The 22424-nt window shown below is 38.9% G+C and overlaps 1 protein-coding gene across 2 annotated transcripts; it reads right to left on the bottom strand.

Moving 5' to 3' along the window:
• Positions 1-295: 295 nt before the first annotated feature.
• On the bottom strand, positions 296-18793 carry sap30bp (SAP30 binding protein). 2 transcript variants are annotated; one of them, XM_005809615.3, is made up of 10 exons: positions 18636-18793; positions 16998-17107; positions 14631-14675; positions 11180-11219; positions 5509-5597; positions 2493-2584; positions 2158-2270; positions 2004-2062; positions 1141-1231; positions 296-968 (listed from the first exon to the last, which is right to left on the bottom strand). In XM_005809615.3, the coding sequence occupies exons 1-10, from the start codon at positions 18727-18729 to the stop codon at positions 790-792; spliced, it is 912 nt and encodes a 303-aa protein (XP_005809672.1). In that variant the 5' UTR covers positions 18730-18793; the 3' UTR covers positions 296-789. The 2 variants fall into 2 exon arrangements, with proteins under 2 accessions (XP_005809672.1, XP_023197371.1); XM_023341603.1 differs by having other exon boundaries at positions 296-971; positions 18636-18781.
• Between the last annotated feature and the right edge of the window lie 3631 nt (positions 18794-22424).

The raw sequence follows: 22424 nt of genomic DNA, 5'->3' as shown, positions 1-22424 counted from the left end.
GGATGGCTTCTGTCACAGCTTGTAGCCAGAGGCGTGTGTGATTCAGCTGACTGTCATTAATGATTCAGCTCCAAGCCTTCAGCTGGGCATGAACCTCACAGCCCGGTGCCAAAATCTCACCAGGGATTTTAGTTACCTAAAGCTAAAACATTTCTTCCATCTTCAAAAACACCTTAAAGGTCTACAAACTTTAGTGAAGTGTAAGGAGATTTCCTGAGTTTCAATAATCCGGTTCTTAAGGCGGAAAAAAACCCGAAAAACTATTTAGGAAATGAACTGAGAGATAAACAAAAAGTCAAATTGAAAAGGCAACATTTGCTTCTTTTATTCCTGGTACAATCAAGACACATGTAGAAGTGTAAAAATGAACTTGTCTGAAAGGTGTTCACTATGTCACAAACAAAAACGCAAAAAAAAAAAAAAGGTTTGCACACAACCGAGAGAAACGGACTACATTTCACTGCAACTACAGATATAAAAATAAACAGCTTTCCGTTCGCTTTATCCAGTCCGCTTAGGAACGCGCTCCGTCGAAATCGCATTAAGTTTTCAGGCGTTGCCGACGTATAAAAACATCCTCGTGAATCAGACACCACAGAAGTGTAATTTTGGCTTTAGGATGCAGTGGTGCAGATACAGCCCCGGCTCCAGAAGGCAGTCCAGTGCTTTGATTCGTCCAAGTTCAGCATTGCTGGTTCTTAGCATCAACACTTCAATCCAACGGGATCCGTCTGGATCTGGTTGCTCCTATGATCCAACACGTGGCCCTTTCTGCTCGCCGTTGTCTGCTCACTGCTTTGCTTTCTTTAAGATGGTGCCCACTGCAGAGATGACCGTGGTCTTTGTGCCGCTAGCCGTGGTGGTTACCGACACGACGGCGGGAAGGGTGGCCGTGGTGGTGATGAGGGTGGGCTGGGCCAGGGTGACGGGGATCGCCGAGTCCCACTTGCTTTTCCTCTTCTGGGCGTCTGCTGGCGGGAGTAAACACAAAGCAGAATCACAACTATTGCTGCATTAAGAGTTGATTAATCGCCATGTTGTTCATTAGAGAGGCTGGCAGAAAATTATTGTCTTATCATCAAAAGTTTGCCTAAGAGCGGTTTAATTTTCCCGGGTGGAGTTTTGTGCAGCGAGTGTTACCTGTGGAGGTGGTGGTGCTGCTGCTGCTGGTGGTGGAGGCCGCTGTGCTGGAAGGGTTGGTGCCTTTCTTGGTTCCCGTGACGAACTCGATCTGAAGAAAGCACATCGAGACATCGCTGAGGAGCTGTTCAGAGTCTGGTGACTCTGTTCCACCTTAAGCGCACCATGAACTCACTTCAAATCCAATTTTTCCTAAACCGCATTTCCGATGATTGCGCAAACTGGAATAAACCCGCCAAGTTTGAAAAATCGTCCTTTGCGCTAGGATGATGTGATATTTTCCACCGTGTCGAAATTCGGATATTTTGCAAAACCGCAATACGGTAGAAACACTTTTTTTTTTTCGCGACCGGACGTCCGAACTTATTTGCATGTCATTTGAATTGCGTTATTTATTTAATGGAAAAACAACAACTGCGAAATGGTTAGCCAAACATCGACAGATGGAAATGCGCCGCAGCATCAAATGACATGCCGCGGCGCATCACGGCGGCATGTGGCACTTTTCTAACCACGGCGAATCTTATCCACCTACTTTCTCGCTCTCATTAGTCACAGACAGTTTGACGCCAACAATATCACTAAGAGAGAAGAAGAAAAATAAATAAATAAATCTGAAGAACTCAGTTCCACTGGAGAAAAAAAAAGCTGACGTACGAGATCCGAGCGGGCACAGCCAACCTGCAAACCTGCACTGGGTTGGGCCGTTACGAGAGCAGAACTTGGCAAAGGCGACTTTTGCCTCAGATGAAGATCGTTAAGTAAAAATGAAGCGCAGCTGGTGGAGACTTGCCTCTGAGGAAAAAAAACAGAAAAAAAAAACTGGCAGCATATTTATCCTGCTTTTTCTTTGTTCGGCTCACCTTGGTCCGCTCCTTCTTGGCCTTCTCCAGCTTGTCCATCTCCACTTTCTGGGCTTTGGCTGGAAGGAGAATAATTATACTACTAATAATAATAATAATAATAATAATAATAACAACGAGTTCTCAGCTGGAATCATGACAAAGGAGGACGTACCGAGAGCTTCGTAGTAGGAGTCTTCAGACCAGCCGTGAGAATCAAACATGTCTTTTGGGTAGTTCGTCCCCAGTTCATCGATTCCACAAAACTGAATAAGCTTCTCGTAAATGCTGAAAGGAAACCAATGAAGTTGGGTCAGCGACAAGCTGCTCAAACACGACCGGATCGTCAGATTGTCTCAGAAAGGATGAGGCTGGAGAGTGTTAATGCACTTGTGTGGTCTTTTCACTCAAAACTGACAAAAAAAAAAGAAAAAAAAAAGTGTATCTGATAGAAAGTGACTGTGGGAGTGTGTGCATCACTGGCATGTGTTCCTCAGCTGAGCTGCATACCTCGGGTTTCTAAACTCCTTTTTCTTCTGGATGTGGCTGTTTGTGTCAAAGTCTCCGTGGATTTTTCTCTCGTACAGTTTGTAGATCTTCTCCTGTCACCACACGAGCGAGTCAGTGAACGGAAACAGACTGAACGTGTCAAAATCACTGATTATTTCTACAATATTTTTCTGAATCAGAATATGTTGCTGATGCCTCAGAGGAACATTCAGCCGAGCTCCAAAAGAAATACAAAATCACTACTCTTGGACGAAGTTCAGTTTTACTTTGTAGTAAAAAGAAAAAATAGGGGAAAAAAATCAGGCAATGCTATTCCAACAGCTGGACATTTATGTTAAAATATACCTCAAAAAAATCATATGTTGTAAATAACAATGTATTTTCCCCCCAGATTGAATAGGAGAAAGAAAAACAGTTGGAATCTTAGAATGAAAAACCTTTTCTCTCGATATTATGAATATTAATGTAAAAATAATATAAATCTTCAGTCGCATCCCAACGTCCTCATATAACAGCTGAGATATTTGCAGCTTGGAGCCTCGTCCGCATCCATTTCCTTCGAAATCCACGCCCGATTTCTTTCGCTAAACTAGGATCTGAGCGAAATGGACTTGAAATTCTTTTAATCGAAATATTTTGTGGCCTTTAAATGTAAATAATTAAATCTGGTTGGTTACAGTCAGAGCTTCAAAAACACAAAACTTGCTCTCAGAGTAAAGGTTGGGCGGCACTAGATAAGCTAAATTATCTAAATCATGGCCAATAACAGGTTTCTGTTGTATTTTGAAATGTAAATGTTTCATTCAGTGATGATCCTATGCAACCAAATATGTGAAAAGGCAAACAATCTCAGTCATCCTGCATATCTTTGGGGTTTGCAAACATTTTCAATTAAAGTTGATTAGTCATTTTTCATCAGTCATGTCATTCCCTAAAGAAAAGCTGGAAGAACTCTAAGAAGAACGGCTTCAGGCTATTAAAACGAGGAAGCAATGGTCACATCCAGACCAACACCATCAAAATCCAGGAAAATATGCTGCCTTTCACCAGGCAGCCATCTTTAAATCTTTTTTTTCCCCGCCCCCCCAGGTAGATCCAGAATCTCCAAACCAGACTGCCACTCTCTCCAGTTAATTTGTGCTTTCTGAACTTGAATACGGCTGAAACCAAGTTTACGAAATCAAATCAAGCTAGAAACTGAAAAGGCACACGACCTCCTGCTGCCGCGACCTGAAGGCAGGGACGTGCAGGGTGCTCAGGTGAATCATCAGATGTTCATCAGACAGGTGGGGGAGTGCCGGCCCTGGGGGCGACCGTGTTTGCTGGGCGCTTTCAGAGTCAGCTGTGTGTCCTGATCTGCCTTAGCTCCTCGCCAGGAAGCAAACTCGAGCGGCGCTCTGAACGCCGCGGCGTCGAGAAGCCAGAAAGAGGGCAGAGGTGACTGAGAGGAAGACGCTGCTCTAATTAAAGGGGAGACTCAGAATTTATGTAGCCACCAAAATATATTTCTGTTTCCAGAGGGGGCGATTAAACATCCTAACCTATTCATTGGGTGTGTGGAGAAGAGCACACACACGCACACATACACACACACACACCGGGCTTTTGTAAATACTCACAGCTTTTATCATCCCATTAGGTCTGGGCCATAAACCAAAAATTATCCGACAACAAAATTTATGACAATAGCCGACGTCATTTTGCTCGCGTCGGTATTTTCTGTGTTTTTGTCTCTGGCTGTGTAAAGCTGTGCGCTCGTGTCCCTTTAAAACGTCTGTTTTCACGTGACTCTACCCCATCCGGTCTGTAACGAGTGAGGGAGACGGTGAGGTTGAGAAAAATTGAGAAAACGTCAGATTTGGAAGCAATGGCTGAAACGATTAATCAAATTAATTGTGACGAGTCGATTAATCGTCAACTAATTTACTCATCAATTAATCGTTACCTAAAAATAAGTCAATTTGCTGAAAAAAAAAAAACATACTCTGAGAATTTTAGCAAAAAATGTACAAAATAAATATGCATGTAAGATAAAAACACCTTTGTCTGTATATATGTTTAAGCTAAAACTCCTTAAGTGGCACAGTTTTAGCTTCATGAGGTTCAAACTGACTTACGGAGTGAGATGCTGTGGTACGTTAGGTAATAGAATGTTTTTTTATTTAAAAATTAGATAAAATACTTGTCTATTTGCATATTTCAATGTATTTCTAATGTATAAAAAGTCATAAGTGGTTAAATATAAAATCTGTAGAATTTGCCCATTTTTTAAAATCCAATTTATCGATTAATCGTCAGTATAACTGATTGAATAATTGATGGAGCAATCAATCAAATAGGTGAGTACTAAAATAATTTCTAGTTGCAGTCCTAGTTGAAGAGAAGGAAAAGCTCATTCCCAGAAAAAAAAAAGAAAAAGAATAATTTGGCAACATTTTGGTTCAGCAAGGACATTTGGAAGTTATTTTTATTCTTCTAAACATGTTTAGTTGTGCTTATTTGTTCAATAACTTAACTAAAAGTACATATTTTCTTCATATATTTGCAGATTCTGTAGTCTTAAAAGTCCCATCACATCCACACTCCTGATCTTTGGGAGGTTTGATGTTATCGTCCATTTGTCCTTACCGAAGTGAAGTGCTCTAAAATTCATAATAATTCACTTTATGCCATTTCGCCCAGCCCCAACTCCCACTTTTAAATGTCAAGCTTTGATATACGTCTACTGAAGGAAATAGTTTGCCAATGTTTCCATGGGAACCAGGCTTAGGTTCTTATTATTTCACAGGAAGCACTGAGTGTGTAAGTGTTTGACGCTCCAAGTAGCCTACAGAAAATATGACCTCTTAAACGAAGCCCAGACAACCACACCCTTACTGCCCTACCCTGATAACTTTGGTATGTTAAACCTACTCAATCCCGACTACAGCAGCAATAATTACATTTTTACTTTTTATTTATTCATTTTTATCATGGGTATTGTTGATGTACGGGGTTTGACGATAGGGCCGGGTACCTGTAGTTGACTGGAGCAGCGTCCCGCGGGTTCGGGAGGGATTCGGATCTCATCGGGTGACATGTTCCTCACCTTCTCTGAGAAGAGCGCTGACGAGACAAAAAAAACAACAACAAAAAAACCAAAAACAAACATGACTCCTTCTATAATTCAACCTGTCCTCACATGAAGAGGCATTAACTGAGTAAACACTCTTAAAGAAAGGTGGTGAACGTGGATTTTTTTTTTACTTGCTTTCTGAAACATGGGGTGTTTGTGTGTGTGTGTTATGCTAATCTAGCAGTGGGGAATTCCTGTGCACCCTGGTTCTAAGTGTAGGTTTTACAGTGCGCACATTGCAGCCAGGGAGTGGCTGCTGTCAGGGCTTGTACGGAGAAGGGAGGCTCCTTTCCCTCCTTTTGGACCTGTCGCTTGTTTTGCTCTGCTTCCCCTGACTCCGGGCCAGGCATTCTTCACTGTCACCGCTATATCTCAATCACACACGCGCGCGCGCGCTCCTCGCCTTCACTCGCTGCTGTCAAGACACACTGCAAAAACGTGCTGTAGGTGTGTGCGTCTGTAACAGCAGAAGTGGGTGCTGACTTTTAGTGAGGAACAGAGACGGGTTAAAACTTGACTCGACAAGATCATATTCTGAACCGCTGACTTGGTCTCTGGCAAACATTTTATCTTAAAAAAAAAAAACATTGGAGGAAAATTCCACTAACACACAAGGCTTTCAATTAAGTCAAGAATTTGCAGTAGAAGCAGTAATTCTTTCTGCTCCCTTTCCTGTAATCTTTTGTCATGACCAGCCAGATTATAAAACCGCAGGGTCCAATATGCGACCTGGAAAGTGAGCCGGCCTGTATTTAGTGTCTGGACTGGGCACGAGTCAGAACCAAGTTCCCGTTTTTAAATTGTTAAAACATTACAGCATAACCTTCCTAAATTATAAAGTTGTCTTGAAAAGAAAGTGACCCGTCGCTATGAAACTTCACACACAAGTTTTCCTGGCATGGAAAACGTTTTGTCGCACTATTTTGTCGCCCTGTAAGCCATTTTTTAATTTTTAAATATATAATTTGAAAAAAATCAATAAAATGCTGTTACAGTTCTAAAAACGTCAGCTGTAACTAGGGCTGCACCGATTCCTCGAATGATTCGACATTATATTTATTCATTAAATTATGTTTTATTATTTAGCGCACCGAACGAGAGAGTGAGACAGAGAAAGAGAGGAAGAGAGAGATTGAAAGAGAGAGACAGAGAAAGAGAGAGAGAGACAAACTTCAGAGTAATCGTAAAAATAATCGATGGAGTGCTCGATTACTAAAATATTCTGTTACAACAGCCCTACTTGTAACATTTCGTCAGTCAAGTTGTTAGCTACTTAATTTGTCAGGCTACCTGCTCAGATAGCTAGCCTGCAGCCTGCTGCTTTACAGACATGCTCACCTTAGCTAGCCATCTGCAGTTTTAATTAAGAGTGATAGGTGGCACTCTTTTAGTTTCATCATAACTAAAGAACAAAATAACCCGTCAACCTTTACAGCCTTTCCTATTAAAAATTGATTTATTTTATTAAGAATGTTAAAATATGCTATTTTTATTTAGATTTTTGGTTTGTTTTAAATCCGTTATGTCAAACTTTTGGATATGATTAAGAGGACTAGTACTAAATTTAGCCTGTGATTATTCTGCCTGAGTTGTTTCTGTAAACGTTTCTGTTCTGTTTCTGCTCCAGCTTGTTTTAAATCTGAGTAAAAAACTGCTATTTTTTCTTCAAGGCCACACTTTGAGAATCTCACACGACGACTCCTCCACACACATCCGTCACTCTGTCCTTTTGTCATCTAACAACGTGCGTTGCTCGGTTGCATCCTACCGAACATTAAAAGAAATTCTTGAAATCAATTTTCCGCCACTCTGGCCTCCACACATCGGAGCACGACCTCCCTCTGGGGCCTATTCTTCAGCTGACATATTATCAATCACCCTCCTCTGGGTCAAAGGGTTGCTTTTGCTGACCAGGCAGAAACACAATGCCTACACATGCATATACAGGTTGTAATCAAACAATTTTTCAGTGAAACAGAAGCATGGGAACATGGGTAGCGATGCTCATGTGTAGGTACATCTGAAAATAAAAACTGTTGCCTCTAGCCATGACAAATGCCTGACACAACAAGTCTGATGACTCAAGCATTAGGCGGCGGCCTGGCATTTTATTACAACACAGATAGGAACTTTCTCAGCGCATCTGAAACGGGGCTTATACCGCGGTAAAAAAAAAAAAAAAAAAGGCCACTAATCCGCTAAAGACAACCTGAGATTTACTGGAAAACTGCAGCTTTCGCCAAACTCTCATCGAAGCATCAAAATAAAACTCCGTTGCTTCACTTTGGCTGGGCGGCAATCAATAAATCACAGCATGCGCAATAAATAACCATGCTTATAAGTCGGCGCCGACTGGGGAAAAAATACTGGTACACATTAAGAAGACTGTAACATACAGAGAAAAGACTGTAGTTTGTTTCCAAATGACCATCTGTCTTCCAGAGAGAAAGGCGCGATCTGTGCCCTGAGGGTCTTTTTTAGGACAGTGTCTGTCTCTTCAGCAGACGGACAAAGAACAGAGACTTCAGCCCCGGTGACGGGGCTTTTGGCCAGAAACGCTCTTGACATTTACTGATAGAAAAGACTGCGGAGGAAGAGCTCCACCGCTGGAATATCAAAGACCTAAAAGCCTCGACACTGGTGCTGATCTGTGGTTCAGAAACACAAAAACATCTAAGGATGCGTTTCATTTGCTTTATTTTTACGTCACATGGCGTCTTAAGCCGTATCCAGCTTGTGGATTGCAACAGCAAACAGTAAGAAGAGGTTTTCAGTCAGGCTGGTGAATGAAACCGCTCCCTGTATCAGTCACATCCTGTCTGATCTGATGCATACATGCCCACTTGTGCAGGTAAACAATTATTCATCAAACACTAGCTGCTTCTTGTCGACTCCTGATAGTCCGATCTGCTTGGCAGCTGGCAAACGGTCCAACTAAGCCTGGTCTAGTTAATGGATCATGTATTAAATGCAACTTACAACCTGCAAACATGAAAAATCATAACATCAGATTCACACTCTGTAACATTCAGGGTTTCTACACTTTTCCCACAGTAAAGTTCAAGGACTTTTCAAGCATTTTCAAAGTAAGTTTTTAGACTCTTTCAGCCCCACATTTTGGAGATAAAAAAATAATAATAAAGGCTAATAAAATAAATGTAGGCTAGAACTTATTAATGTTATTAATAAAGTCTTGGGATGGTACTCTGCATTCTACAGTAGGGACAACAAAAACTAAAATATAGCAAAATTTTATATTTTGAAATGTCTCCAACTAACTCAACAAAAAAAATCCCCCAATTTCAATAATGTTTGATTTATAAAATAAAAGCTAACCTTTATTCCAAATTCACAGATCAATAAGTCATTGAATAAATATTCATTACATTGAACCGTGTTGAGCTACATGGCTTTCCTGCCTGAATTAAATGCTTAAACACAATATGCAAAGTTACAAAAAATAAATAAAAAGTCTAAAAAATGTTCTCGCTACGTTTTCTGGCTTTTAGCAAATAGAAATAATTTTGCTCATTCTGCCTGATGTAAAACAAGAAAACTTTGGCCCGACTTAACTTAAGACAGAGAGAAAAAAATATGTGTCTGAGCCGAAGTAAAACTTAATCTTCTACAGATTAAAACCTGAATATTGCGATACAGATTTGCACTCAGAATTGGGAAACGGAAGCTCTCAACAACTTGCTGGACTTTATAAAAGTTAGAATAGTAGGGATGGATTTTTGTGACACTAAGCAAAAAAAAAAAAAAAGAAGAAAAAGAAAAGAAGAAAATCACCAAATGTCCCTTTTGGGAAAAATGTATTAGGAAATACTACTGTCTTTCTTCTTGCAGTGCAATAATCAATGAACCTGTGCCAAAACATAAAATAAAGTTTTCTTCCTCCAAACATCAATAGCTGTGGACTCCGTGAGGGGGGTGAACGAGAGAGAAACGGCCAGAAGTTAAAAAAGAAAAGTTTTATATTGAAAAGTAAGGCAGGTATAGTGTTCGTTGTAAGATTGTTTAATCAGTAAACAAACTGCTGCTCCACAGTAACACCATCGTTGGGCATTATGCATCCTGTACACTATTTTTGCCTAAAGCGTTCCTCCATTCCCATTGTTACCATGGCAACAGGTGTATAAATCCCAGCAGCTAGGCATGCTGACTGTTCTTTACACATTAATGAGAGAATAGGTCACTGTCAGGAGCTCAGTTTAACTACCTTCAGATGAGATAAAAACAATACCTAGGAAGGCAATTATTGGGAGAGGCTGTTCTTCAGAAGTTGGGATAATCGCCCTAGTTCCGGTGAAAAGAATAATAATTATTTTCACACCTGACAGTCAGGTAGATTCGGTTAGTCCAAAATTGCAACATTTGTTACATTTTCATCTGGTGTAGTTCGCTTTCACGCCGTCAAACCAACCGGACTAATTGAAAACCCTGTTCACCTCCTCGCCTGAATGTGGCGCTGCATCAAGAACTAATGAAAGAAACGACATAGAAACCTGTGACGAAGACAGAGCGCAACTTTCTTTGCAAAATGTAAACAAAAATGGAGAAATGTCAAATTTCACTTCTGTGTGTTGTAAAAGACCACGAGCCTTAGACTCACGCGTTTGTTTTGGTCGTAAACATCCAGAATGCCTTGCTCTAGTCCACTTCCTGCTTTTAGAGCGCTCTCCGGTTCGTTGGCATTCATATATCTATTCAAACCGCTTCAGTTCCTTTCAACTGAACTGAGACCTGGCTTTTTTTTAGTCCACATCAGAGCTCGATTGCACATTCACACGACCCCAAACGAACCGGACATTCTAGACAACTGAACTAGAATTCAATCAAAGCGGACCAAACAGAACTGGTTTGAACGCACCCTTAATGCTTCAGGATACCAACACGTTTCTTGACAATGTTCTGCTCTCAACTTCGCGAGAACCTGCTGAATAAACATCAGGTGGAACAGGCGCTCGTTGGGGTCCAACATCAGCGTCTGACCTCACAAATGAGCTTCTGGAAGAATGGTTTGAAATTCTCACAAAATCCCCAGAGGAGTTGAAGTTGAATAATTGTTGTCAGGAGATAAAAGTGTGTTTTTCACTCTTAAAAAGTATAAAGATTATTTGCTAAATATACAATGACGTTTGATTTTTTTTTAATGAGTTTGTGTCCTGATTTTGCTGGAACTCCATGATATATATATTCAAAAAAATATGCAGGAAATATTCGACTACTTTGACTTTGATCATGCTTTATGTATAAAAGAGTGAATGTATAATAAGCTTGTGCTTCCTTTACTTTTATTGCTTATCCATTTCTGTACTATTTCTGTCTTGTTTTTTGTTTGTTTTGGGGTTTTTCTGTCCTTTATTTTTGACTTGTGTATGGAAAAGTTTAAAAAATGACCCAAAAAATAACCTTGGCTGGAATCTTATTGCGAGTTGGGGTGTAACTCAAGTCTGTGAAGGCAAACTAGTGAATATGTTTAGCAATAAAGTGCATGATATCCCATCCCAGTTTATGAGAAATATACTATATATCCTTTGGGAAGCTGTCACTATTACATATTACTCACCAACGAGCTCATTGGGGTCCTTCTTCTCTGCTTCTGATGCCTGTAATAAAAAAACAAGAGGGCGGGAGGAAAAGGAGAGAGACATTGTAGCACGTTTAGATTTTAATTTCGTCAGAAAACAAATCTGGCCCATAATAGTTACACTCTGTGTTAGGAAATGTGAAAAGCAGAAGAGAGGAAATGATGAATCTATGAGTCAGCTAGAACAGTTAATTTCAGTGCAACAGATTAAGGCTAATTTTCCACCCAACATAAGATGGTAAAAAAAAAGAAGAAGTTTGGCATAGAAGCTAATTGTACAAAACAAATCTCAGAACAGTTCCTGAGAAGTAGAGAAGGTTTGTAAATGTATTCGGTTTCCAGAGAATGCCTCGGCTCAGCCAGAGGAGGAGCTCCAAAATATGCCCGGTGCGGTGCCAGCACCCTGAAGGTAATCCAGGTCCAACACAACAGTGCTGTTATTCACAGGACATGAAGCATCGCCTAGCAACCACGCAGGCACATCAAAGGATTTGCCCTCGCCAAGAGAAGAAGGGAGGAGGACAAAGTTCAGGGGAGCTCTGACAAACGGAGTGTGTATGCCCGGCAAACACAATCAGCACTACGGTTGAGAAGAAATCGGTCACGATTCATTGATCGCCTCCTTAACGATCGGTTCTCATTTAGCCGATGTAACACATTCTCATTTGCAAATCTGAGAAAAACTTAAAAGTTTAATGAAGTCGCCTTAAAGTTCAGCCTAAAAAGCAGGTGAACGCACTTTTGTAAGAGGTAGAAGAGTGATCTAAAGATGGCAGAATACTGACAGTTTGTTCCTGTTATGTTTTCTATTTCACCAACAAGCTAACTGTTATGTTTTGTAAATTTGTAAACCAATGCCAAGTTTCTGTAACAACACTCTTCAGTGTGAGGGTTGTTACTGAACGAAACTCAGATCAACCGTTTTGAGTAACAGTAAGGAGATTAAAAATGAAGTCAGAGGAAGAAAAGGAAGTTATCATCTGCAAATTGCAGAGAAGTGTCTGCTTTTCTTCCAGGCTGAGAAAGAGACAGAGACTTTTTGCAGATAACAGGAAGGCTAAACGGATAAAAACAAAGTTGATCCGTTTTATCTTTTGGAGATTTTCGCCACAGCTTCTTAGCGAACATGTTGGACTGGAAACGATTGTGGCGCATTGAAAATCTCAGCGTTAAGTTAAAGCTCAACTTACTCTCAAGGGAGTTCATGCAGACAGGTGTTTTAGCAATGCTAGCTACTCTAATTAGTCACACAACGTCACAGGCAAATAACTGAAAATTTATTGTATTTTTGTACAATATGCAGTTAATACCAAAAGTATTCACACTCCTGTCAGATTTGGGCTTACAGCAGGGCTGAATAAAAAAGGGAAAAAAAAGAAATCAATAAATATATTGCGATAGACATGTGAACAATATAAATGGAGAGATAAATCTTCACAGAACCACTAGAAATATCAGGAAATATCTCTTTGATGTATTGGACAGTGTATATACATATATATATATACTGTATATACTGTATATATATATATATATATATATATATATATATATATTTTTTTTTTTTTTTTTTTGACACTACTTCTATATCATCTTTTAAGACTACATCATAATTTCATTATAGAATCAAAATTTAATTTTTGGTTCAACTGTAGCTCTTTAAAAAACAAAAATCTGAATAAATTAAAATCGATACTTGCCACTATGGGTCCATTTCTAGTCCTGTAGGTTTGAAATCAACATTTGCATACAAACTTTAACATGTTGGTAAAAACATCTGTCAAAGTTCGCCTCTAAAACCTAAAGAAATTCTGGAGACGCGGAGCAGTAAAACTCGGCTTTTCCATAAACGTAAATATATTTGACAGGAATATGGTGGGAAAAAATTATTTATTTTTTTTACTCTGGTTTCCCACCTACTCATGAGATATTGCATCACCTCAGCATTCCTCTCTATGCTGCACATGCTACCAATAAAAACCAGCCGCACAGACATGCTGTGTTTCCAGGAGCTCCCACCTTAAAGAAAATAAGAAACATTCACATCTCACGTATTATCTAAATTATTAACAGATCATTTTCATAAGATTTTATATTAAACCCATTTTCCGCTGACTATGACTCTCATTCCCAACTGGGATTCTTATGAAATATGACCAAATCGTCTGTAAGCCACCTCCTGCTGGCAGATGGTATCTTTTGGAGTCACATAATCGCATTTCCTTGCAGTGGACAATGATTTGATAATATTAAACTCTACGTCATTGGTTGTCAAAGCGAGTACCAAACAACCTGAAGGGGGAAATAAATCGAAAGATGATCCATAAGAGATGCCGTGCAGCAGACAGCTGCTTTTTGTCAAAACATAACAGACAAAAATGGCAGAGAGGTAAACTCACTAGCATCTGTAATGTGTTTGCATCTTAAAAAAAGCACTTTTCTACTGTTTCTGTTGCTAAAAAAAGATATATTTTTAACTTCAATAGACAAATTCACTGATTTTGCTTATAAAACAGACTGAAACATACTTTTAGTGCTTTATTTTGATTTAAAACACTATCCTAAGAAGGTTTAAGAGTTTTAAGAAAAACATGTAGCACAATTAATTAGCAAAAACTCCCCGTGTACCAACAGTTTACTCTGGAGGCTAGATATTCCGCCTCTTTCCGAGACCCGCGAGCCTCCAGCCTGCCCACAAATGTCCAAACCGAGCGTAAAACAAATCAATGTCATAAAAAAAAAGAGAGAGAGAAAATGACAACCAAGCAGTAAATTGTGAAACAGAAAAGCAGACAAGTTTCACAACAGCAAGTTGCAGTGAGCGAACACTGACAGTCATCAGATAATGCGAGCAAGCAGAGCCAACAAGCATCTATTCTGCTCCTGTCAGCTAATGAGCATTAATAAGCAGCACAAAAACATTTCTACAGCGAGACAGCAGCGTACATCACACCAGATCAGATAAAAACATGTCAACATTAATGCATCGACTTGTCTTCCCCTGAACATGACTTTCTGCTCTCTGCGTACAATCTCAAGCGTGTCGGCACACGAGTGCTGAAAAAAAACTTTTTCGATTACCGCAATGTTTACACTGACAGTGCTGTTATCTGTCTTACTGCACGGCGAATTTAGCAGACAAAGCTGATCAGACTACAGGGCGGGTTATAAAGCAAAGCCTCAGAGGTGCGCCACCCTCCTGGTGTTTGCACTCTTGACAGCCTCCGCTTCACAGCCCGACACGTTCAAGGCGCAGAAATGTGGCGCGACTCAAATCATTTTAAGCGAGTCACGCCGCTGGAAGGTTTAAGACACAACAAATCAGTTGTTAGTTTAACATCCAGGCATACATGATCCCACAGCACCATCTAGCGAGCAACATTGACTTCCAAATCTAATCCGCCCCAACCACAGGTCGTCGTTCAAATACCTCCACATCATCTGCGTCCCTCCCCTCGTCTGATTCGTCCATATCCTATAAACACAAAAACGCAGAGGGTTAACACTGTAGGGCCGGGGGGTCAGAGGGCAGAAGACCAGGACAGGGGCCAGGCAGGCAACACAAAGGACTCCAACATTGTTAAACATTATTCAGCTAACTTTATAAAAAAAAAAAAAAATAGGGACAGACTGAAATTGTTTGAACTAGACTAAAGATTCATCCGTAGATGTGACATTATGACTGTTAGTGTTAATGTTAACTCGCTTTTAGGCCTTCAACTAATGATTATTTTAGTGATGAATTAATTTAGTAATGCATTTTTTTAAAAATTATATGTCAGATGCATTATTATTCTGATGATTAATCGATTGTTCTGACAATTAATCACGTTTAAAACAAAAAAAAAAAAAACTTGGCACATTCTCCAGATTTTTCATTTAACTATTTAAGTCATTTTTACACAGAAAAGAAAATAAGAAAATGAAAATGGAACACTTTTTTTCATGTTAAATGCAAAATGTACACAAGGTTTCCCCCAGAAAACTTGCAAAGTCTGGTGGTTGGGCGCAAGAGCAGTCATTCAGCCAGCAGACCGTCGTGTTTTTGTCCAGTTAACAATTAATCGCTTACTAAATTAGTTGATGATTATTTCAGTAATAAATTAATCACAATTAATCATTTCAGCTCTTCTCTCTTTAGCTGCTGAATGATTCAAACATCAGCTGTCAGTTAAATTGGCAGAAATGCAATTTAAAAGCAATCCAGGACCATGACTCTGGTTATTAAACTGTACAATGTTCAAAGCACTAAGAAATTCAATACAGTTTTTTTTATGCACACAATTAACTGAAGCCACACTAAACTGTAACAAATTATCAACAAATCCAAAAGGAAGACATGCTAGAGTTAGCCTAGCCTTTTAGCTAACGCCAACACTTTGAACAGTTAGCAACAACAAGACGCAAACCTACTGAAGGCTTTACCTGTATGTTGAGTCAAACTTCTCTTTAGAAACCGTTTGCCCATTTAGGGTAACATGTTCTCAAACCATAGCCAGTTTTGGATTTGCTTCTTTTGTGGTGCCACATTTGGACATGGTTGGCAAATACCTATTCTGAAATGACTTGGGTAAAAAATATTGAAAGATTCCCAGAGAAATGCGGCTACTCCAACAAAACACAGCTCATACCAACTACTGCTATAGACCAAAATGTAGATCTATGTAAAGTTGGTCTGACAAGTTTGAAATATATCCCCTGCTTCAGGTTTGAGACACTAAAAATCATATAGGAGGAGAAATTTAATTAACTTTTTTTTTTTAGTAAAAACTTCCTTATAAGGTTATTATTCTATTGACATGCATAGTTTGTTTAATTATACAAAATTTAAAACAATACTGATATGAACCAAAAACTGTATGTGCTGCTCTATCCTGATTGGTTTATTTTCCAAAGGTTTTCCAATAATCAAAACTTTTATTTGTGATCACGGCAAGGTGAACTACATTTTTTTCAACCTATTAAAGTACAATCTGTTACTTTGGTGAACAAACATGGAGAAACACACACACACACGCACACACACACGCGGCTATATTTGTGGGGACTTTCCATTGACTTCCACTCATTTCTACAGCCTAAACCTTACCCTATCCCTTACATACCTAATCCTAACCCTAACAAAAACTCAATTCACACCTTAGTCCTAAATCTGACCTCCGACCCATAAATAGCTTTCCTGATAAAAATGAGGAAAGTGTTGGGTTAATCACAACTGCATTGCCATATTTGGAAAAAAAAAAAAATTAATATCAACGCACCAATTAACGGTTCAATTTTCTCCTGATCATCGCTGGCTGCTGATCGACAACAGCATCAAAACTGAGATCTCCCAGAATTATTCGGTCTATAAATGCATCAACCAAGATCGTCTGCTTTTGGTTAACCTTATATGAGTTTAAGAAAAATCCGATAAAGTTTATTAGGAAAACATCCTTTGACGCAAAAGAACAAAAATGTATTTTCTTCATTTTCCGTTTGATCCAAAACTACTCAATCAATAAAGACGAACCTTTTTCTTTTTAGCTCTTTAATGTGTTACAGTTGAAACTGGACTCAACAGGTCAGATCTGAAAACGAACCAAAACTGTTGGTCGTCCTTGTAGGTCTGAGTATCTCGATTTATATTACAAGGTCACGTTTTTCTTTAGTTTTTATGATTTCAGTGAAACAGCTGTACATTTTGCTGAGCATTACTGGATGTTTATTTCATTTTTTTTTTTTCCCCCACTTGGGACTGATTTTAACGGCAGCCAAATTTAGCCTGTGAAGACGCGTTCAGAGGTCCGACACTGACCGAGTTGCTGTCGCGGCTGTCCTCGTTTCCAGATACTTTATCTTGAACATCCTCTGTCCGGTTCAGGTCGTCGTCCCCGTAGCCGTAGACCAGGCCCCCTCCGTGCCCCCCTGCACACAAACACACGGAAAACGCAGAGGTCCAACAGCGCCTTAGGGAAGTTAGAAACAAGCTCCGGCTGCCGTCTTGTTCAAGTTGATAATTGTCCAGCTTCCCCTTTTAAAAACTATTTTTTTTATTTGCTGTCGTGGCTTGGGGTTAATAAATTAACACAGAAACGAATGATTTGTTTATTTGCTTAAGCACTATTCGGAACGCAGCCGGGAGAGGACATCAAATTTTTCAATCCGTCAAAACCAAATTTGATTCATCTGTGAGTGACTAACATTATTTAAATCAAACTAAAACACCAGAGGTCGAGCCAACAGGCCGACTACATTAGCAGAAGTGGTTTGCCTGATATTTGAAATGCCAAAATATCACATTCCACAAGTCTTTTGTGATTGCAACATAGCACACAATTGATACTGAAATAGTAACTGTAACCGGATACATGGTGCAGCTATCGCCATATCAAAGGTCAGCCGACTCAATATGCGATGCGCTACTTTTGTAAAGGAAAGGACACGAGTGATAAAAGTAGAAATGGTGGGAAAAGTGGAGTTTATGCACCACATTTAGACCTTTAAAACACACAATTTTTAAACTTTTTTTTAAAAATGTGTTGCTTTGAAATGACCACAAATGCATTTTAAAATACAGCTTTTCGATAGGATAAACATCTGTACGTTTACAATGTTCTGTTTTACGGTGATTTTTTTTGTGTGTCAGTACAAACAGAGATTCAGAGTTTGTCTTGTTTTTATTGCTCGATTCTTACATCAGTACTAGGTTTTTAGATTATTTATTCCTACTAATAAAGTTTTACTTCCTTCGCGAGTCTTTTAGAGCTACGTTTCAGGGACATATTGAGAAAAATAAATTAAATCAAGCACTTCTGTAATGATTACTGTTATTGCCATAACTTTTTGTGTAATGCTAAAAATTGAAGAACACAAATTACCCCAGATTTTTTATTTTTTATTTTAAAATGCTCTCAACTCTGTTTTCAATGTAGAATAATCCTGTCCAGGTTTAATCTAGATGGTGGTGTTTTAAAGTTGGACCCCTTGTGAGGTGATAGAAATGTTTTTAAAAGCGTTAAAACTGAGTTTGAGTTTCACAAATTGAATAACGGCGTCACATTTAGTGTTTCATAGAGTATGTAACTGGTGTAACACAAGCTAGGCATATTTTTACATCCCTTCTAATTCGTACATTTATTTAACACTAATAAACATCCAAACAAATCATCAGGTAAACTGGAGCTCACGATATAAAATACGTAACCTGGAATAATGTACTGAAAAACTAAAATACACGGACAGTTTGTCTGCAAAACTACAGTTTAACTACAATAATAACAGATATAACATAAACTAAGGTTTCTAAACAACTAAAACCAACAAAAAGTATAAAGTAGGTTAAGCTAACTGTTAGCTCACACTCATGGTAGTCTCACAGACAAAATTAACAAATGAATATTGTGTTTTATTGTTATTAAAGCTGCGGTAATAATTTTTTTTTTTTTTAAATCACCTGAATCTTCTGGTTCTGGGTCGGAGTCGGGCTCCGAATCATCTCCATAATCTGCTAAAGATGAGAGCAGAGCGCTTTTTTTGCCACTCGCCATAACTATTTCAGTCGCATAAACGCAGCGGGGCTGTGAGCGCACACTAAACACGTCACCGGACGAGAAGCTTCAGCTGCGCAGTGAAGCAATGCGCAGAAAAACCACCGGAGCTACACCGGGAAATGTAGTTCTTTGTGGTCTATCGCTACGTCGTGCTGTGAAAACTATAGAATATTTATGTATTTATGTTGCTATTTACAGAAAATTTATAATATTGAAATGTGTAACACATATTATGCGTCCATATCTGCATTAACATTAATTTTAAGGTTTAGCATCCAAGCTACATAGTAACAATGCAACATTATTAGAACATAAAGTAGTGTTAGCTAAAGTTTTGACTTCTTAAAGCAAACAGGGCAAATTTATGAATCATAAAACGTATTTACTGTAATGGCTCTTAAAATACAGTGCCTTGGAAAACAACTCTTAGCCCTTGATTTATTTTTCATTAGGCCACATACAGTCATAAACTTTAATATATTTTAATAAGACTGATTGTGATAGATTAACACAAAGCATCATGTGTTACAAGGTGAATATCCATGATTGCCCTGTGTTTATCTACATCTTTCTACTTCCCAGTCCCAGGTGAGGGGAAGCATCACCACAGCATGATGCTGCCACCACCATGTTTCATAGTCAGGATGGTGTTTTTAAGGTGACTTGCAGAATCCATTTGGAAAGATTCAAGGAACTTGCTTTTGGTGATCTCACTATTTTTGTAATAAGATCAGTGCAAATAAAACACAAACATTTTAGCTACATATTTTGAACTTATATTTGACAGACTGTTTTAAACAAAACGCTGTGACTCAGACTTAAAATTAAAAATTTCCCACATGTACAAAAATGCCTCAACAGTGGGAAAAGTGACACCGGAATCCGTTTAAAGTGTGTATGTGCAAGCGTCTAAATCACTGCATTCTTTGAGTTCTTCTTCGGTTTCCTCTTCTTTTGCTTTGGTGCTTTTGAGCTTCTGCAGCATCCGTACAGGAGAGCAAAGAGCAGCAGAGACAGAACTCCCAGTGCGAACAACCCGATGACCACAAAGCCGCCCACCATCCATGGGTCCAGCTGCAGATGATCCAGGAACCAGTCCACCCACTCGTTGGGTGAGCCAGTGGGCTTCTGGTTCTCAGCCAGACTGCAGGGGGGGACGAATAAACCACACAAGAGATCAGAGTGAGAGATAGTCAGCTTGACAGTTTTATTGGGATTTTATTTGCTACTCCAACACACATGAAGTGCCCTTCCCTCTGATACCCCTAAATGAAATCCAGTTTTTGTAAATGTCAGAAGTTGCCCAATTTTAGTAACTGCTAGCCTGCTAAAATGTTACATATTCAATGGTCCAGTCAAAGTCTGGACTTAAATCCACCAAAGAATCTGTTGCTTGATTTGGACATCGATGTTCGCAGATACTATTCATCCAGTCTGAGATTAAACTGTTTAATCTCAGACTGGATATTAAACAGTTTGATCATTCACTGTAAAACATTTGAGCCACATTTAATTGTGTCTACTATCTTCTTTAAGTCAAATTTAGCGAGTTTTAGATTTTTGGACCTAAATATGTGAGTTTTTGAAAGACAAACTTACAGCATTAAGTTGTTAACTTTTTATTAATTTTGTCAAACCTCCAAAAGTTGAATAAACTAGATTTTTTAGGTTAGCACTTAAAAATTCTGAAAGATGAAAAAGACAGGAGTGGGAACTATTTCCCAGATTGCTTAGTGGCATGTTTTTGTATCCTGTATTGCACCATGAGTGAGATGGAAGTGCGTTACATTGATTTCACTTTTGAGCGTTTCTTAGACAAATGGTTTTTCAAAACTTAACAGTAATGTCCTGTTCACACTAATTATTTTTGAGCAACATTCATTATCAGATCATGGATTTTGTTTATACAGTTTGCAACAAGAATTTCAATTTTTCAAAAGTGAAATAAATAGTTATAACTTGATAGCGTGAGTGAAAATAACAGAGAAATATGTGCTCTTTAGCAAGATCAGGGCAGTTTTTCCTTGCATATAAAATAATTATTTGGTTTCAATTGCTGCGTTAAGTGGAAAAATCAACATTCAAGATTAATGAACTTAAAACACAATGTTTAGATAACTAATCTCTTGTTGTTAAATCAACGTCATGAACTTTAATTTCTGAGTTAAAATTAAAACAATTTTCTTGTTGACTTGAATTGCATTTATAAGGCAGCAGGTGAACTTTCACTTTCACCACTTTCAAATATTTTACAGTGTTGTTGAATGGTCAAACTGATAAGGACATGCCCCAAAAGACTGGCATGTTGTCATTGCACCGAAAGCAAATTTCGCAATATTACAATTCATTCTTATATATTCATTCATGTTCTTCTATCACATAAAATCCCATCAAACTACATTGACATTTGCGATTGTAATGTGACAGAGTGAAAAACTTCATGGGGTGTAAATACATTTACATGTCTTTAATATGTTGTGTCTACCTAAAGGGTTCATAATCATATATTGTAAGGCTAGAAAGATGTTTCCAGAAGAGATAATACAAATATTCACGTTAAAATAATCATAACTCGCCACCTTCCTCTTTTAAACTCACCTCACCGTCGCCATTTCCTGTTAAAAGGATCCTGTCACGGCTCAGTTGCTCCCAACAAACTGTACATACAGGAGAATAAATTCTTCTGGGCCACACAAAGCAGCTAAACCTTTCACACAAACTCTATCGTACCAATCCGCTTTGACTTTGATGAGGCATTCTGTAGATCCAAACAGCCCCTGCTCTTTGTGCGACGTAGTAGAAACAACTGCTTCTGGGTAATGTTTAAACAAAGGAGGAATGTCATGATAAGGTACGCACGCAGCAGCCGGACAACACGTCTCTGATGGCAACATGGTCGTTCCCTTACGTATTAAAGTTAGAACACATGACATTCAGTTGCTCTAATATTATCATCATTTAAAAACTTATTTTTACATGCTGCTATATGACAAATCAAGAGTTTACATCGTTGAAACATACACATTTATTGCAATTACTTATAGGAGAATCGCCACGTGTGACAGGCATCTTTTTTACCTCTATCTATGCAAAAATGTGATAGGTTAAACAATTAACAGCTCAGGTTTTCCTTTTTTTGTGGCACAATTTGTACAAAAAAAAAAAAAAAAACACCCTTAAAAAGCCAGCAGAGGGCGCTCCGTCTTTTTCATGTATACAAAAATTGGCTCCCTTTGACATTAACTTCCAATTTATGCTAAAATGCAACCTTTCTATATTTCTCACAGTCAGAGTACAATGAATGAATGTCGACTGGGCACAAAAGAACTCCACTTGTACCACATCGGTATCTGTTTAACTGGAGCACAAAGAAGCTTTTATTGAGTCTTTTCATGCCCAAATGCTACCACACATTGCTTTACTGTCCTGCTCTGTAATGCTTTTTCATGAGGCGTGCCACTCTGCGGATCTGTGTGGATTCTGACGTCTCCCCGTCCAGGGATGCTGATGCAGTTTGTCGCTCAGAACTGGAAACGTCCCAAACCTAAGTCTCATCGTTCCTCTGGTCCCCATGTTAACGCCCACTTGATCAGTCCAAACAAACCAGTGACACTCAAAAAATATATCCCCCTCTTCTGTAGCCTTGATTCAAGAGCTTCCGTCATGGTGGTGGTGTAACAGACCAAAAGGGT

The sequence above is a fragment of the Xiphophorus maculatus genome, chromosome 10 (assembly GCF_002775205.1).
Source record: "Xiphophorus maculatus strain JP 163 A chromosome 10, X_maculatus-5.0-male, whole genome shotgun sequence".
Lineage (NCBI taxonomy): Eukaryota > Metazoa > Chordata > Actinopteri > Cyprinodontiformes > Poeciliidae > Xiphophorus > Xiphophorus maculatus.
Note: the sequence above shows the minus strand (reverse complement) of the source record. Positions and strands in the feature narration are given on the sequence as shown.